The 19,261-nt window shown below is 35.1% G+C and overlaps 1 protein-coding gene across 7 annotated transcripts in view; it reads left to right on the top strand.

Moving 5' to 3' along the window:
* The window catches only part of LOC150098829 (PHD finger protein 14), a 570,499-nt gene that overhangs the window by 164,545 nt on the left and 386,693 nt on the right, over nucleotides 1-19,261 (top strand). For all 7 annotated transcript variants that reach the window (XR_016549471.1, XM_090404762.1, XM_090404761.1 and 4 more), the window contains exon 9: nucleotides 14,570-14,664. Coding sequence is in view for 6 of the 7 variants with exons in the window: in XM_090404762.1 (XP_090260888.1) it covers nucleotides 14,570-14,664 (95 nt within the window). In the remaining variant the exon portion in view is untranslated. The remainder of the gene's footprint in view (nucleotides 1-14,569; nucleotides 14,665-19,261) is intronic.

The raw sequence follows: 19,261 nt of genomic DNA, 5'->3' as shown, positions 1-19,261 counted from the left end.
GCCGGTTGGGAGGTTAATGGTTGAAAATTAGATGTTTTAGAATTAATAGAAATTTATATGTGTAACAGTCAGAGGGTAACTGTTTGTCAATGGTGCATTTTGCCTATAGAATTATCTTAATATCGGAAGGAAAGAGCTTTTGCGATATTTTTGATATTTTTTATGTGCATAACAGTTAAGAAGTAACAGTTTATTAATAGGTACCATTGCTTAGGGTAGTAATTTGTATTTTGGAAGTGAGTGGTTAATTTTGTGACATGAATTTCATAAATTGAAAGGGCATTTTAAGCTAATTATTGAACTAAGCAAAATTTTCTTTAATTGCAATAATAGTGTAAATTGTTTTGTGGTAAATAAATGTTAATAGAATGTTGCATGATATTTATTTCTCTGATGCACTGTTCCAAAAAAATATTAGAGCCTATTAGCGGGGCAGATATTAATTAATCAGGGATAATTTGAATGTAATAGGAAAACTACTGGATGCATTTAACACTTCTTATTACTAGAAAATGGACATCAGTGGCGCAGCTTTTAATGAAATAAATTTTCTGGTGTCCAAAGAATAAGAAGGCAGTATAGCATACAGAGATATAAAGAGATAAGATAGAGACATAGAGAAAATAATAAGGTATATAATTAAAGAGATATATGAATAAACCAAAATAAATAAATAGCCCCCCCCCATTACTTTGTACCGTATCAATCCACCTATATCTTGGTCTTCCTCTGGGTCGTTTTCCTGCCAACCTGGCAGAGAACACTTGTTTTGCTAATCTTTCCTCTCCCATTCTATTTAAGTGACCATACCACCTGAGATTAGCTCTGCTAATGCATTCCTGGATGCTGACAATGTCAAGTTCTTTCCTAATATCCTCATTTTTAATATGATATTGCCATTGATGCCATCTGTTCACACCTCTAATCTTTCTCAGGACTCTCATATCTGCAGTCTCTAGTCTTTGGTCAAGTGTTTTACTTCTGACCCAGCTCTCAGATCCATAAGTTAAAACTGGTTTGAACACTGTCTTGTATACAGCTAATTTAGTGTTCCAACTAATTTCTTTCTTATTCCATATGAATTTATTCAATTGACTTCCCACCATACCAGCTTTGCTGATTCTGTTGTCTATTTCTATATTTAATTTACCATCTTCAGTAAAAATCGTACCTAAATAGCTGAAATGTTTTACTTGTTCCACAGGTTCTCCATTCACAACACAGTTGACATTTTCAATGATTCTGCCTATTTTCATTGTCTTTGTCTTTTTAATGCTGACCTTCATACCATATCTATTACAACAGCTATTCAATTTAGTCAGAGAATCTTGCAGACTTGTAGCGGATTTATCTAGAAGTATAACATCATCCGCATAAAGCAAAGAGCTGACATTAACATCTCCAATTTTGATATCAGGTTTAATACCACATTCCTTCATAATGTGATCCATATAGATAATGAATAACAGAGGGGATAATGTACATCCTTGTCTCACACCAGAAGTAGCTGAAATGTTTTACTTGTTCCACAGGTTCTCCATTCACAACACAGTTGACATTTTCAATGATTCTGCCTATTTTCATTGTCTTTGTCTTTTTAATGCTGACCTTCATACCATATCTATTACAATAGCTATTCAATTTAGTCAGAGAATCTTGCAGACTTGTAGCGGATTTATTTAGAAGTATAACATCATCCGCATAAAGCAAAGAGCTGAGATTAACATCTCCAATTTTGATATCAGGTTTAATACCACATTCCTTCATAATGTGATCCATATAGATAATGAATAACAGAGGGGATAATGTACATCCTTGTCTCACACCAGATTTAACATTAAACCATCTTCTTGTACTTCCTTCAATTCTAACTGCTGACTTACAACTCAAATAAAGACTAAGTATTGCTTGATATAATGCCCCATTGACACCATATAACTTTAGCGTACTGAATAGCTTCTCTCTTGGCACTTTCATATATGCCTTTTCTAAATCGACAAAACTTAAATACAGATCTTTGTTGTATTCCCATGCTTTCTCGACTATTTGTCGTAATGTGAAGATCTGATCCTGACAGCCTCTATTTGGCCTGAATCCAGCTTGTTCTTCACCAAGCTTTTCTTCCACAATTCTTCTCAACCGTTTCTCAAGTATACTTGCATAGATCTTGCCAGGAACACTCAGTAGGGAAATACCTCTGTAAATCTCACATTCAGTTTTATTTCCCTTTTTATATATGGGTACTATGAGAGCTCTACTCCAATCATCGGGAATTTGTCCCTCTGTCCAGGCTTTCTGAACTATGCAGTGCAGCCACTGTAAGACTTTTATACCACCATACTTCAGCGTTTCTGGTCGAATATCATGTACTCCTGCTGCCTTTCCACATTTCAAGCCTTCGATGGCCTTTTCTACTTCAAGTATGGATATGTATTCCTGACTGCATGCCTGGTCAGTGTTTTTTATCACTGTGCTGTCATCACTGCTTGTTTCATTTAGCAGTTTTTCAAAGTAATTACTCCATACTTCAAGGATATCTTTTTCTCCTGTTTTCATGTCACCTTTATCATTCCTCCATTTCTAAGCTTCTTCAACAACCTCCAGAATATTTTGCCACCTTCTTGATATTTATTTTCTATATTCTTGCCAAAGTCCTCCCATGACTTTTGTTTAGCTAGTTTTACACACTGTTTAGCTTTCTTACATTTGTTTCTGTATTCTGTAAGAGTAAAAGCTGACTTATTTGCCAGGAACTTTTGATATGCTTTCTTCTTTTCCTTCACTGCCTCTTTAACTTCCTGTGTCCACCAGGGAGTTCTGATTTTTTTATCCTTGCACACAACCTCACCACATGCCTCTCTGGCAGAATCAATCAATGTTTTCTTCAGAGTTTGCCACTGAATCTCCAAGGTTTGATTCCTGTTCTCAAACTCTTTCATTTTCTTTTCAATAATCTTTCTGTATTTTAGTCTACAGTTCACATCTGAGAGCTGTTCAACTTTTATTCGCTTTAAAACTTTCTTACATGTTATTCTTTTCAATATGAAATTCAATTTTATCCTGCTCAAGACTAAATAGGGATCACTTCCAATTTCAAATCCTCTGTACACTCTGGTGTCCTGCACCAGGGAGAAAACATCACTATCAACAATAACATAGTCAATGAGACTTTTCTTATTCCTAGCCTCTTCTCTCCATGTGAATTTGTGCACATCTTTATGTTGGAACATGGTGTTAGTAATAACCAGTCCATGTCCTGAGCAGAAATCCAACAGATATTTGCCATTATTATTAGCTTTGCTCTTTTCTCCAAATTTTCCCAAAATATTTTTGTATGTCTCACAATCATTTCCTACTCTGCTATTTAGATCCCCAACAAGGACCAATTTTTCCTTTTTCATTGTGTCAGTTGCTTTTTCTAAAGCCGCAAAAAATTCCTCCACTTCTACTTTAGTAGAACCTTCTGTGGGACCATAGGCACAAATAAGTCTCATTGTCCAGTTCCCCATTCTCATATTTGCCCACATTACTCTACTTGAGACTGCCATTCAAGAAGATTAGCCTCGTATTTTGTGTTGAATACTATGGCTTCTCCTTCTTTTGCTCGATTGTCATTGCCTGAATATAACATTTTGTATTTATTGCTCAGAAAGATCTCACCAGTTTTGGTCTTTTTTGTTTCAGTCACCCCCTATTATGTCGATCTGGTACTTATCTAATTCCTCAGCTAGCTCCATTTCTTTGCCATTCAGGCTTCTTACGTTGATAGTACCGATCTTTAACTCTGGTGATGTTGGGTTGGGGTGTGTTTTCAGATTTATTCTTCTACATCACCCGTTTACACTACATCATTAATTTACCTAAAATGTGGGAAACTATCAGTTTAAGATTCCAACCCAACAAATGAATTTCCTCTTTTTATTCATCATCAGAGGGTGGCAAATTAAGACTTTAATTCTTTGTGTTCATTATAATTTGAATTGTTTTTAATGCAAATTGTTATTGTTTGTATATTGTGACAAGTTGGTTTTGCATGGAAGTTTGTGCTTGAACTCTAGAGAAACTCTTCAGCAACTGTAACATATTTTATTTCATTCTTTTGGTGTTGATTAATAATATTAAATATAAGATAAATAACTTTCACTATCTAAGCCTGTCTACATGTTATTATTTGCTTTCTGTCAGTAATTTTCTTTCATGTTAATCTGTTATTTATCAGATTTGCAATATGATCAAATATTATATTTCATTCTAAGTCATTTTTTCCCTCATTCATGTGGTTGCACCCATGACAGTTTTTTCTTCTTCTTTGTAAACCTATAGTACTTATGTATTGTGTGTAGATTAAGGTTTAGTTATAATTATTTATATTTTTCTATTATTGCTTTAAATTTATTTTTTACATATCTCTGAATTCCTGTTCTTGCTCCATAGCCAAACTTGGAACTTTTTCAAGCCTCCAGTAAGCAGGATGGTGGTCTTATACCAGGCGATGTAGTTCATTTTCCACTTAAAGACAATCATAAGCATCCACATCCATGGTGGGATTCAAACTCATGACTTGTTGATTGGAGAGTGGATACAGTAACCACTTGGCCAACCAGGCTGACAATTCAGTTCATTAATCTGTCTGGATCTTCATCCTTTTTCTCATTCTGTTTAACTGAAAATATCACTGTAGATAAGCCTCATTTATATATTAGAAAGAATATTGACATTATTTGCGTTCGAGAGAATGCAAATAATGTCAGTATTCTTTCTAATATCTTAATTTGTAATATTACTCTGCCATTCATAGCATCACAGAATCAGTTCATTCTCATAATTTTCCCAGAGCTCTAAAATTTGGAGACTCCAGTCCTCACTCAATTCTTTCTCTAATCCATTTCAGATCCATAAGTTAAAATCAATTTAAAAGCTATTTTGTATTCTGCTAATTTAGTGTTTTGGCTAATTTCTCTCTTATTCCATATGAATTATTAAATTTAGTTCCCCAAAATGCTGGTGTTACTTGTACTATGATCTGTTTTCTCATTTAATTTCCCATCTTCACTAAAAGAGCCTATTTAGCTCAGTTAGTTTTGGCCATAGTACAAGTAACACCCAAAATGCTGGTGTTACTTGTACTATGATCTGTTTTCTCATTTAATTTCCCATCTTCACTAAAAGAGCCTATTTAGCTCAGTTAGTTTTGGCGATACCATTTGGTTGGAAAGACCTGGGTTTGAATCTCTTCTGTTATGTGGAGAACCTTTATCAGGACTTTTCAACTGAAGATGAATTAGCTGGTCTCATATGGAGGTAGAGAGTTCTTCCTTCTGGAAACTCGGGTTTTCTGTCATTCAGAACAGGCAAACCGACCATTAGAACACACGCAGTTGACATATATAATACACTAGCTTCATAGCCTAACTTGCTTTGGCCGTAAATCTAACAACCAAACCATCTTCACTAAAAATTAATAGATTTAATGGAACATGTGCACTAGACCTATTAAAGTAAGTTTCATGGCTTACACATGTAACAAAAATTATATAGAATTTATTCAAAAACTCCAATATATTTCAACCTATGTTACATGGGTATCATCAGGGAAATTGACTGTTAACTACATTCAAAAGATGAATAAGAGTAATGAATCATAAATCATGCATATATTAGCTCAAGTCTTGGATGCAGCTTAAGCATATGATATTACACTATTAGACTTCAAAGGAACAATTCTAGTAAGTTACATAGATTAAAATAAAAAAAATTATGACCAATTAATAGTGATCACTTCCCAAAACTTATGGATTAAAACAAAAAACTTATGAATAGTGATTTGAATGATTTTTTTTTAGCATTTTTACATGTTTCGAGGAAAAGACAATCAAATTTGAACTTACTGGAGTGAGGTTTGTCTGATTCCAAAGAACTGTGTGCATAGTATCAATATTGTGAAAAGCAAGGCCAGATATATCAGATTCCAAAAATGTAATATAGTTTTGATGTTCTTCAATTCTAATCAGGGCAGAACGGTCAGTCCGTCCAAAATAGGAAAGATGACATGAGCAGGTACTAGATAGACATCCGGTAAGGAAGGAGGTGGTAATGTATCCTCTGTTGATGGCTGGAATGAAGACAGTTTCTGATTTGAAGGAAGTATATAGATCAAATTTATCATGAATCCTTGCTATTTGTTCCTAGGTTCCTTTACGGTAGGGTATTGAAATTGTTTTCTCTTTGGATTGAGAAGGATGATAATTATCAATAATTTTTTGAATGGTAGTTTTGTTGTATCCATTAAATAACAGATTGAACTATTGAATGTGAATCCAATAACCAACTGTCCTTTTTGGATACCATAATAATTCGTAATATCACAGATCATGTTGAATTTGCAGTTATTCGGAAGTCAATCTTTGCTTGCAGATGCATTCACTCATCATTCCACCATCATTCATCACAAAAAATGGGTATTATCAAGAGTCTTGTACACAGAGCTCATACGATCAGCTTTTCTGATTCCTTTTGTTAGATGAACTGCATAAAATTAAAAGCAATTGGATATTTAATGGATACAACAAACTACCATTCAAAATTTTTTGAACATTTTCAACCTTTGAACATTGCTCAAAATAATGAGCAATGCAATGTTTCTACCTGTTTTCAGTGTCTCTATCTGAGCCGTAAGTCAGCAGTTAGAATTGAAGGAGATACAGGAAGATGGGTCAATGTTAAATCAGGTGTGCAACATGGGTACATATTATCTCCACTGTTGGTCATTATCTATATGAATCATATTATGAAGGAACATAGATTTAAACCTGGTATCAAAATTGGTGATGTTAATCTCAGCTCTATATCTTATGCAGGTGATCTTATACTTGTAAATAAATTCAGTACAAGTCTGCAAGATTCCCCGAATAAATTGAATAACTGTTGTAATACATTTTGTATGCAAATCAGCAACAAAAAGACAAATGAAAATAGGTGGAAACATTGAAAACAACTACTGTATCATAAATGGAAAACCTAAATCTTACCAGGAACACTCAGTAGAGAAATACCTGTGTAATTCTCACATTCAGTTTTATTTCCCTTTTTATATATGGGTACTATGAGAGCTCTACTCCAATCATCCAGAATTTGTCCCTCTGAACTATGCAGTGCAGCCAGTGTAAGACTTTTATACCTCCATACTTGAGCATTTCTAGTCAAATAACATCTACTCCTGCAGCCTTTCCACATTTCAGGCTTTTGATTCCTTTTTCTACTTCAAGTATGGATATGTATTCTTGATTGCATGCTTTTCAGTGTTTTTTACCACTGTGCTGTCACTGCTTGTTTCATTTAGCAATTTTTCAAAGTAATTACTCCATACATCAAGGATATCTTTTATTCTCCATTTTTCATGTCACCTTTATCATCCCTAATTCCTTTTACTGCAATCTTTCCTCCATTTCTGAGCTTTTTCAACAGCCTAGAGAATATTTTGCCACCTTCTTGATATTTATTTTCTATGTTCTTGCCAAAGTCCTCCCATGACTTTTGTTTAGCTAGTTTTACACAGTCTTTAGCTTTCTTACATTTGTCTCTGTATTCTCTTAAGAGCACAAGCTGATTTATTTGCCAGGAACTTTTGATATGCTTTCTTCTTTTCCTTCTCTGCAGACACTTCCTGTGTCTGCCATGCAGTTCTGATTTTTCTGTCCTTGTGGAAACCTCACCACATGCCTCTCTGGCTGAATGAATCAATGTTTTCTTCAGGGCTTGCCACTGAATCTCCAAGGTTTGGTTCCTGTTCTCAAACTCTTTTTTTTTTTTTTTTTTTTGAATAATGTTTGTATATTTTAGTCTACAGTTCACATCTGAGAGTTGCTCAACCTTTATTCACTTGATTTCTTACATGTACTTCTTTTCAATATGGAATTCAGTTTTATCCTTCTCAAGATTAAATGGTGAACAATTCCAGTTTCGAATTCTCTGTACACTCTAGTGTCATGTACCAGTGAGAAAACATCACTATCAATAATAACATAATCAATTAGATTTTTCTTATTCCATGCTTCTTTTCTCTATGTTAATTTATGCACATTTTTATATTGGAACATTGTGTTAGTAATAACCAGTCCATGTCCTGAGCAGAAATCCAACAGGTATTTGCCATTATTATTAGCTTTGCTCTTTTCTCCAAATTTTCCCAATATATTTTTGTATGTCTAACAATCATTTCCTATTCTGCTATTTAGATCCCCAACAAGGACCAATTTTCTATAGCTTCTAAAAAATTCCTCCATTTCTCCCTTAGTAGAACTTTTTGTAGGACCTTAGGCACAAATAAGTCTCATTGTCCAGTTCCCCATTCTGATATTTGTCCACATCTCTCTACTTGATATTGCCAGCCATTCAAGATTAGCCTCGTATTTGGTGCTGAATACTATAGCTACTCGTTCTTTTCCCTGATTGTTATTGCCTGAATATAGCATTTTGTATTTATTGCTTAGAAAGTTCTCACCAGTTCTTGTCTTTTTTGTTTCTTATTGCTTAGAAAGTTCTCACCAGTTCTTGTCTTTTTTGTTTCAGCTACCCCTGTTATGTCGATCTGGTACTCCAATTCCGCAGCTAGCTTCATTTCTTTGCCATTCCTGCTTCTTATGTTGATAGTACTTATCTTGAACGCTGGTGATGCTGAGTTGGGGTGTGTGTTTCAGGATTTGTTCCAGTAGCTGATTTTTCACTGTTCACCCTGGTTCACTGGCAATAACAATGGTTGCCTGTTTAACCAGACAAAGTCCCAGCTGGCATGAAATTCTCTCATGTTGTACAATCATTTTATTTGTGGTTTAAGCCAATTAGAATACAATTTAATCTCAGATTGCCAGTCAACCTTGTTTGTTCAGTATTGAGGTAAATACCTAACAGGGTGCACCACAAGAAGGTAAGGATTGGACGTTAGGTCAGAACCCCTGGTCGGTCCTTCGCATTCCTTTAAAGGCTATGTGGAGGTCTCCTCTCAGTTATACAGCTTTGACCCTTAAGCATCCCAATGGTATCAGTGGCATATTAAAATATCAGTGGAGTCAATCATATTAAAAATGAGGATATTTGGAAAAAACACATTCTGAAATTCTGTTAGAATATCAGAATGCAGTTAGCAGAGATAATCTCAAGTGGTATAGTCACTTAAATAAGGGAGAGGAAAGATTAGCAAGACACATGTTTTTTGCTAGATTGGCAGGAAAAAGACCCAGAGGAAGCCCAAAATGTAGGCAGATTGATGCAGTAAAGAGTGCATTAGGAGATGGAAATATAAGATCTGATAATGTTGGACTCTTGGACGCTGTCATGTCATAGTGAGAGAATGAGATAGAGAAGTGATCAGTTAATTGTTACACTGGATGAAATAAACTAGAATTCCAACTAGTCATTCGTGATGTTGGAACATGAATCACAAGATATAGGTCGCATAGCATGTGGTTGTCTCGGTCACAGCTAAGCTATAGGAGCATGCACTATTTAGAGTCCAAGGGAACAAATTGGATGTAACAAAAAATTAAATAACCTAATGAATAGTTAATGAAAAGTTAATTAACTGTTTATAATTTTAGATGGTTAACATATCATGTTAACCATCTAGGTGTATAACAGTCTTTATACCAAAATTTTTGATAGAGAGACATTATAGATAATATTAGAAGCTATAGAATAACATATGCCACAGTAAATAACTTTTTTATTATGTAAATATTTAATCGTATGTACCATACGATTAAATATTTACTATTTAATCGTATGATACATACGATTAAATCACATGCTAAAAGGTTGGAGGCATTTGAAATGTGGTTATGGAGAAGAATGGAGAAAATAAAGTGGATTGAAAAAATCACCAATGAAGAAGTATTACAAAGAGTTGAAGAAGAAAGGAATTTACTAAAGACCATAAGAAGAAGAAAGCATAATTGGATAGGACATCTATTAAGAGGAGACAGCCTACTGAAAAGAATGATAGAAGGGAAAATTGAAGGAAAGCGACCAAGAGGAAGAAGACGACTAACGATGCTTGATGATATAATGGGAACAAGAAGATATCAGGAAATGAAGGAGGAAGCAAGAGACAGAGGAAATTGGGGGAAGAGAATCTGCTGAATTATACCACTGGACCTGTCAAGAGACAGAACACTAATGATGATGATCATAAAACATCAGTACTAACAAACAACAATATGAATTGAATTCAAAAAACATAGCGTAGCATTCTTAAATTGTTATCCCTCTACTGGACTGAAATTAAAATATAGTAGATAAATTATTGAATACAATTGTAGATAATGGTTTTCCAAACTTTTTTAACAGTGAGAAAGTCATTTCGATTAAGATGAAGTATGGCTTCAGCACTTTTTTTATATAACCATTTATGTTTATATGTGGATCTATGTAGTAATTTGTGTTTTGCCATTGGATCCTGTGGTTAGTATTTTCAATTCCATGTTGTGCACGGCCAGATTTGTGAGCTTTGATAAGGTGGATGTGGTCTCGATGTTCAGAAATACATTTATTTATAGATCTTCCTGTTTGTCCATTATAAGACAAGTTACACGAACATGGTACTTTGTATATGCCAGGTAGCATCATTGGTAAGAGTTTGTCTTTTAGAGAAGGTGGCAAGTTGTGAATTTGGTTGATCGGTTTGTAAGTAGCAGTGATTTGATATTTTCTCATAATTTTTGCCACACATCCAGAGATGCCTTTAATATATGAAATAGGAGTCCTGTGGACTTCTTTTTATCTGGGTTGATTTGTAGGAGAGTGGTTAATTATTTTTTCGGTTTTTATTACCAATAAAAACCGAAGGCTGTTTCTTTGATAAATTCCAATTCTTGTTTTAGGGATTCTTCAGAAAAACAAATCTTGTGTGCTCTGGATACTAAAGATTTTATGATGCCATATATTTGAGATGGATGATAAGCTGATGTATTATGGATATAATGACCTGAAAAAGTTGGTTTTGGGTAGACTGAAGTGGAAATGGATCTATCTTGTTTGTGCTGGATATGTACATCAAGAAAGGAAATTCTTGTTGATGATTCCTTTTCTAGTGTGAACTTGATACAAGGATGCAGGGTGTTGACCTTTTGTAAAAATGTAGAAATTGTTTTTGTGGAATTCAGGTTCTGTGTGACTCCAAACTGCAAAGATGTCATCGACATGGTGTAGCCACATTGTTGGTTTTGGGGCAAGAGTTAAAATTCTATCTCCTAGGTGTTCAAGAAAAAAGTTGGCTAAGTTAGATGATGAGGGTTATATATGAGCCCCTGTAGCTCAGTCGGTATAGACGAAGCCCTTTGGTCGGAAAAACCTGGGTTTGATTCCCATCCATGATGCGAGGAACCTTCATCAGGTCTCTCAACAAAAGGTGAGTTAGCCATCTCGTACAGAGGTAGGAGGGTTTACATGGAAAATTAGGTTTTTTGTCCCTCAGAACAGGCAAACCGGACCTGTGAACACACATTTATAGATAGGACATTCCAGGAGGCATAGGGGCTAACCACCTCATCCTCAAACTACGGTTGTGGTTGCAAAGTCCAAGAATAGTTGAACGTCGTGGGTGCTTAAATACCTGTTGAGACCACTGATGGATGGATGGATGGTTATATTATAAGATGATATGTTGACCATATTGGAGTCTTATCAAGTGAGAGATTAATTTGGTGGCAAGTTGATAAGAAGCTGGTAATAATGTCCTGATCATTTAGTACTATCCTAGTATCCTATACACCCCTTATGGGTACATAATTTGATGATGATAAAATGAGAATATAGAATGTAAAAGGAGAACTTAAGTGAAAAAGGAGATTTAAATATGCAAAGTTTTCATAGAAATGATAACTGCTCATTATTATGGAGGTTCTGGGAGTGTGTGCAAGACATTTTTGTGAATTTCCTTGTGAAAAGGAGCATTCCTGTAGTAATGTTAGTAACATTAGTGTGTGTGGGTGGACTAAGTGTTAGATAATCTGGAAGCTCTGCTGTAGAGAACTAAACATGGCACCTTTTGAATCCATTCAGATTTCAGGTAATCTACATGGTGGTCACATGCCTAGTAATTCATCTACTGCTTAAACACATTCACTAACATCCATGCCCATGATGTATTCAAATCTCTTTGTGGGCATGGGATTTCATTCAGATTTCATTTCATTTTATTTGTTATTCATTCAGTATTCAGGCAAATATCTATTAATGGGGGTGCACAGTGTTGAAGGTGATAATTGGACATTAGGTCAGGAATTCCAGTCAGTTCACTGCTTTCTTTTCCTTCTCGTAGTTATCTGGCTTTCACCTTTAAGTGATCCCAGTAGCAAAAATCATAACAAACTCACTCACTACAGGATATTACTGAAAGGTCCCAACCAAAGCATCATAGGCACAATGATGTTTGCAGTCTCCTCAATTGAAAATGCAAAACTATGAATCCATTGTTCTTTACTCTTTTCTTCCTAATTTTTGTATCATCAGTAAACAACTGTATCTTCTGGTTTACCGATCAAGTGTTGATCAATTTTATTAACTGAACCAACTAGTTTCGCCACACTTATCTGTTGGCATATATTTGTAGAAAGGATGGTTGTCTTTTGGAGATCTTAGTAGTTTACTAATAGATTCTATTGGTTTGAATGTTACTCTTATTTTATGTTGTTTGAGGAGATTGGCGAGCTTGTTGGGGATGCCACTTACAAACGGAATTGCAATTGTTTTTATATATTGAATATCTTCTTGTTCTCTTTGTGGTGGTTCAGAGAAAAGGATTTTATTGACTAGCCTTCTTGGATATCCGTTCAAGTACAAATTGTTGGAAATAAATTTTAACTCATCTTGAAGGGTCTTGTTGTCCGTTGTGATGCGAATCGCTTTTTTCTTTAACATGTGTACAGTGCTGAGTTTATGTGAGATGTGGTGGGAGGAGTTGAAATGTAGGTAGCGACCTGTATTGGTCGGTTTTCTGTACACCGATAGATTTATACTGCCGTCAATCCTTTTCTCTGAACCACCACAAAGAGAACAAGAAGATATTCAATATATAAAAACGATTGCAATTCCGTTTGTAAGTGGCATCTTCAACAAGCTTGCCAATCTCCTCAAACAACATAAAATAAGAGTAACATTCAAACCAATAGAATCTATTAGTAAACTACTAAGATCTCCAAAAGACAACCATCCTTTCTACAAATATGCTGGAGTTTATAATATTCCATGCTCATGTGGCTCTAGTTACATCGGACAGACTTCGAGAAGCCTCCAAATCAGGAAAAAGGAGCACATTGGCTATGTCAAAAACAACAGACAGGACATTTCTGGCCTATCGTCTCATTTCTCTACAACTAACCATGTCATCGAGTGGGACAAAAGCTGTTCCCCCTTACATAGAGGAAGATTACCATTCAAGAATTTTCAAAGAGGCAGCCACATTTGCCCGTTCTACTGTCAACCTTAACAGAAATCAAGGCCTAATACTCCCAGAGATACGGGAAAACCCTAATCAGAACCTTAAAAACGGAAGAAATGAACTTTAATACAAACTACAGAAAGTTCCTCAGCAACAGCTAGCTGATCTTGTACACACGATACGTGTTTCACTCATGTTCGATACTATTTTATTTGTAATTATTCTAGTCAGTTTTTTACAGTTATTCTTGTCAGTTTGCAGTTACGCATAATTGTGAGATTGTTTAAACCTCTATGTAAGCCCTGAAGATGCCAACAGGTAAGTGTGGCGAAACTAGTTGGTTCAGTTAATAAAATTGATCAACACTTGATCGGTAAACCAAAAAATATTATTATTTACTAATTTATGATCAAGAAAATAACCTTCATGATGAACTGTATCTTCTGTTCTGATTTATGTATAAATTATGGTCACTGTTTAATGTACAGATTACAGAGAAATAGAATTTAAGAAAATGGAGGTGACCAGGAGAGTGCTAGGGATTCTGTCTTTGAGTCATTTAATTTGCATATCAATGGTATAGTGAATGGTTTGATTTGATTAATTTAATTTAGTAATACGTCCTTTGTTTGAATCTTTAGATATACATAACTGAATTTAGAGCCTCTGTAGCTCAGTCAGTATAGACGAAGCTCTTTGTTCGGAAAGACCTGGGTTTGATTCCCATCTATGATGTGACGAACCTTTATCTGGTCTCTTTCGACCCAAGGTGAGTTAGCCAGTCTCATACGGAGATAGAGGGTTTTTTTCACCCGAAAACTCTGGTTTTTCGTCCCTCAGAACAGGCAAACCAGCCCCATGAACACCACATGCATACGGATTACAGTCGTGAATACTTACGACACTATGTGGAAGAGATTGGATCCTCACCACATGTCGTTATGTCCATAGTTAACCATGAGTCGCATCATAGTAGTCAACCTCCTAGATAGGAGACAACGCATGAATGGGAACTTAATTTAAATTTTTTTATTTGAATGGCATTTATTTTATTTTATATATATATATATATATATATATATGTGTGTGTGTGTGTGTGAATCTGATTCTATTTTATTGTATTACTTCCAAAATCAGTCATGCAGCCTTTGTGAGGATGACAGATTCAGCAGAACCGGTGTTTGTATAAGTTGTGATGCCGGCATGTGCCGCAACTATTTTCATGTTACATGGTAAGTATTTTTTTTTTCCAACATGTTAAAATGATTGAAAAAAAAAAACAGAATTTATGAAAGCTATATATGTTTTGTCAGTTGTTTTTGCTGGCTTGTCGCTCAGTGACCTAACAACTGAGTATCCTAGTATCCTGCATTAGGTGAACTAGCCAGCAGAAGTGAACAGTTTGTTTTATGAAGTGGATATTTATGAGATACTGCAGTGGATATATATAGGTGTGATATTGATCATCATCAATATTGCCATTTTTCTAGTGTATACTTTCAAGGGATATGCCAAATATTATGATAATCCAATAATTACTGTTGCATTACTAGTTTCCTTTAAAGAATTTTCTTCTAAATTAATTTGTGTCTGGGCTCTCATATAATTTGCTGTCTTCTTAAGATTTCAAAATTTAATGTCTCTGAAATCAGGGCCAATTGATGGCATCTTACAGTTGCTGTCAGAAAGAAGCTTACTAATGGTCAGCACTGGAGGAGAAGAACAGTCATCAACTGGGAAGGAGGAGAGGTTGTCAGAACGCAGTCATGTAATAGTTATAATCAGTGTATGTGCACACTTTTATCTGTTCATCATGTTGTCAATTGGGAATTTTCATCTATTTTGTCATGTTGGGAATTGAGTTCAAGTATAACTAAAATTTGAATATTGAAAGTTATCTTCACATGGTTATACTATAAATTAAAGATGTTAAGAAATTATATTATTGGTTTCATCCTTTATCCAAGTGTGAGCAATCAAAATTTGCACGTGAAGTCATTTCATGACTGGGCTACTTGTATATAGAGGCTAATGATAATGATTTCACATCAATTGCTGTAATATCTCATAATGCAATGTACATATCCTTATGGACACGTATAATATTATGCATTATGTGAATAATAAATTTAGTTTAATCCTTTATCCAAGTGTGAGCAAACAAAGTTTGCGCCTGAAAGTATCTTCAGGACTGGGGTAAGGTGGTACAACACGGGCAACTCGTTGCAAAGGTGGAGCAAGCTAACATCACTCCTATCTCAGTATCTCCCATAATGCAAAACGCATCTCCTTGCAGATATGTATAATGTTATGCATTAAGGGAAGGGCCACTACCCAGACTAGTTTCGACCTTTATTGAGGTCTCTTCAGTGGCAGCCAGGCCCAAGTCTCTAGTCTAACAGTCTAACTGGTGTTGTACCACCTTACCCCAGTCCTAAAGATACTTTCAGGTGCAAACTTTGTTTGCTCACACTTGGATAAAGGATTAAACTAAATTTATTATAGTCTAACCAAGTGAAAAATAAACTTTCAGCATTATGTGAAGGGCCACTACCCAGACCAGTTTCGACCTGTGTAAAGGTGAAGGGGAGGAGAGTCCAAAAACTCTGGCAATCTCTCAGATCATCCAACAATGAGTGACCCAAAGGATCATTTAACTCAGTGGTTCTTAATTGGTGTTCCGCAAACTGGTTACAAGTGTTCCGCCCAGTGAAATATGTCACATTACACAGTTCTGAGTGTAATTGGAAAAACTATTTACAATTACACTCAGAAAAATTATCCAATAGCACAATGGTTTATTAATGAATCAGTTTCTATGCTGCAGAGAACTTACTGACTCCATTTTTGACTCTGTTACGTCATTTTTAGAAAATTTTAAAATTGATCTTTTACATCAATGCTATGCTCTATTAAACGATTTGTTACCCTTGCAAAGAAAATTAATCCGAATATTATATGTACGCACTTTTTTTTTTTTTTTCACATAGAATCCCTAGTTTTGAAAACATTACCAGCAATATTAAAACCTGTACTAGACCAAGTTGTAAAGATGGTAAATTACATCAAGTCAAAACCTTAAAAAGCACGCCTTTTTTTTTTTTTTTTTTTTTTAACTTGACTTCCATTCATACATGGAAGCCAAGTACGAATCATTGCTTTTGCACACCGAAATAATGTGGTTATCCATGGGTAAAGTGCTATTCCAAATTTTAGAACTTAAGAATGAATTACTAGCCTTTTTTCAAAATGAAGGTACAGATGCTTTTGTAAAATGTCTTCAAAATGATATTTGGTGTGCTAAAATGGCATATTTAGTTGATATTTTTAATTACTTCAATAGCGTTAATACAAGTATCCAAGAGAAGAATGAAAATGTTTTGACATCCACTGTCAAATTGTGGAAAAACCGCATATCAGAAAAAAATACAGTAGATATGTTTCCTTCGCTCCAAAATAAAAATGTGGAGGGAATTATTTCTGTTATAACAGAACATTTAACAATATTGGAAGAAAAGATTTTAAGTTACTTTCCTTCCTTAAATACACACATTTTTTACTGGATACGAAATCCATATGGCACAGTTAATACATCGAGTTGTGAATTTTCATTACAAGAACGATTAGTTACCTTGGAAATTTTTTTTCTTTTTCCACTTGGTTAGACTATAATAAATTTAGTTTAATCCTTTATCCAAGTGTAAGCAAACAAAGTTTGCACTTGAAGTATCTTCAGGACTGAGGCAACTCGTGGTAAATATGGACTAAGCTCTCATCACTTGTCTTAGTATCTGCCATAATGCAAAGCACATCTCCTTGCAGACATGTATAATGCTGTGGAAGGGAACGACCACTACCCAGACCGGTTTCGATCTTTATTGAGGTCTCGTCAGTGGGAGCCAGACTCAGAGGTGGTGATACTAAGGTGGAAGTAATGGAGAAGTCATATTTACCTATACGAGTTGCCAACTTGTATAGGTAAATATTTGGCAACTCGTATAGGTAAATTGACTTCTCCGTTACTTCCACCTTAGTATCACCACCTCTGAGTCTGGCTCTCACTGACGAGACCTCAATAAAGGTCGAAACTGATCTGGGTAGTGGCCCTTCCCTTAATGCATAGCATTATACATGTCCGCAAGGAGATATGCTTTGCATTATGGGGAGATACTAAGACAAGTGATGAGAGCTTAGTCCACCTTTACCACGAGTTGCCTCAGTCCTGAAGATACTTCAGGCGCAAGCTTTGTTTGCTTACACTTGCATAAAAGATTAAACTAAATTTATAATTAGTTACCTTGTCAACGGATCGTACTCTAAAAATGAAATTCTCTGAAATAATTCTTGAGAAATTTTGGATTTTTGTCCAAGCCGAACATCCAGCTCTCTCCATAAGAGCATGGAAAATTTTGTTACAATTTTCAACGTCATATTTGTGTGAACTCGGTTTCTCAATATTAATCCATATAAAAACTAAAAAGCATGAAAGCCTTACTAATATAGACAAACAGATGAGGGTTGCTATATCACATATTAGACCTAATATTGCTGAAATGTTCAAAAGCAGACAAGCTCAAGTATCACATTAAAATAAGTTCCATTTTTACAAAAGGCAAGTTTATGCATATTTTTGTTGTTAGTTTTATGACCCTAATGTTTTTGGTGTTCCCCAAATTTTTCATATAATCAAAAGTGTTCCGTGACTTCGAAAAGGTTAAGAACCACTGATTTAACTCATAACTCAGCAGTGGTTCCACTAAGTGACAGGCCCAGCCTGCCACTGAGAAGAACCCTCATTGGTGGCTCTGCCCAATGGCAGGCTCACCTGCATCCGAGCAGAGCCACTCATAACCTAGGGAAAAGCAGCCACAAGACCACTTCAGCAAACTTCTCACATCAACATCAACAGACAACCTCATCAGTGGGAGCCAGACCTAGAAGTGATACCAAGGTCGAAGTAATGCAGAAGTCATATTTCCATATACAAGTAATCAAAAGGTATCACACCTTATTACTAAAATGCGCTGGATTAGAGACAGATGTTGAAAGTTTTATCGCTTTGTTATGCTATAAATTAAAGATGCTAAGAAATTATATTCTTTGTTTAATCCTTTTTCCTGGTATCACTTCTGGGTTTGGCTCCCACTGATGAGACATCAATAAAGGTTGAAACTGGTCTGTGTAGTAGCCCTTCTCATAATGCATTGCATTATACATATCTATAAGGTTATGCATTGCATTGTGCGATACTAAGGCAATTGATGTGAAGTCATTAGCTTCTATATACAAGTAGCACAGCCATGAAGTGACCTCACGCCCAAACTTTGTTTGCTTCCACTTGGATAAAGGATGAAAACAAGAATATAATTTCTTGGCATCTTTAATTTATAAAATTTGGATCCTCAACTGCCATTTAAAATGGCTTTAAAAATATCTCTACACTACACTATGATACAGCAATGATTGAAAAGAAACATGTTATATATGCAGAAAAACACAAAAACAGACCTGTGTGCTATAAATAATCAATCGGAATCATCAAAAGCACCTGGAATTAATGAAATATCCTCAGAGCTCAATAACAATGGTGGACCTGATTTAATTAAAGAACTAATCAAACTTTTCAATAATATTCTTTTCACTGGGACTATCCCAAATGATTGGAAAATAGGCAAAATCTTGCCTATACATAAAAACGTGATGTTCAAAAATCTAACAAATATATACCAATTACTTGTCTTTGCCATTCTTACAAAATATTTATAAAAATAATACAGAATAATCTAAATAATATTTACAAACAGTTAATAGAAGAAGAATAAGTTGGCT

This window comes from Typopeltis vanoorti, chromosome 15, assembly GCF_054136105.1.
Source record: "Typopeltis vanoorti isolate ZY-2024b chromosome 15, IOZ_Tvanoo_1.0, whole genome shotgun sequence".
Classification (NCBI taxonomy): domain Eukaryota; kingdom Metazoa; phylum Arthropoda; class Arachnida; order Uropygi; family Thelyphonidae; genus Typopeltis; species Typopeltis vanoorti.
This window is presented reverse-complemented; position numbering and strand designations above follow the sequence as displayed.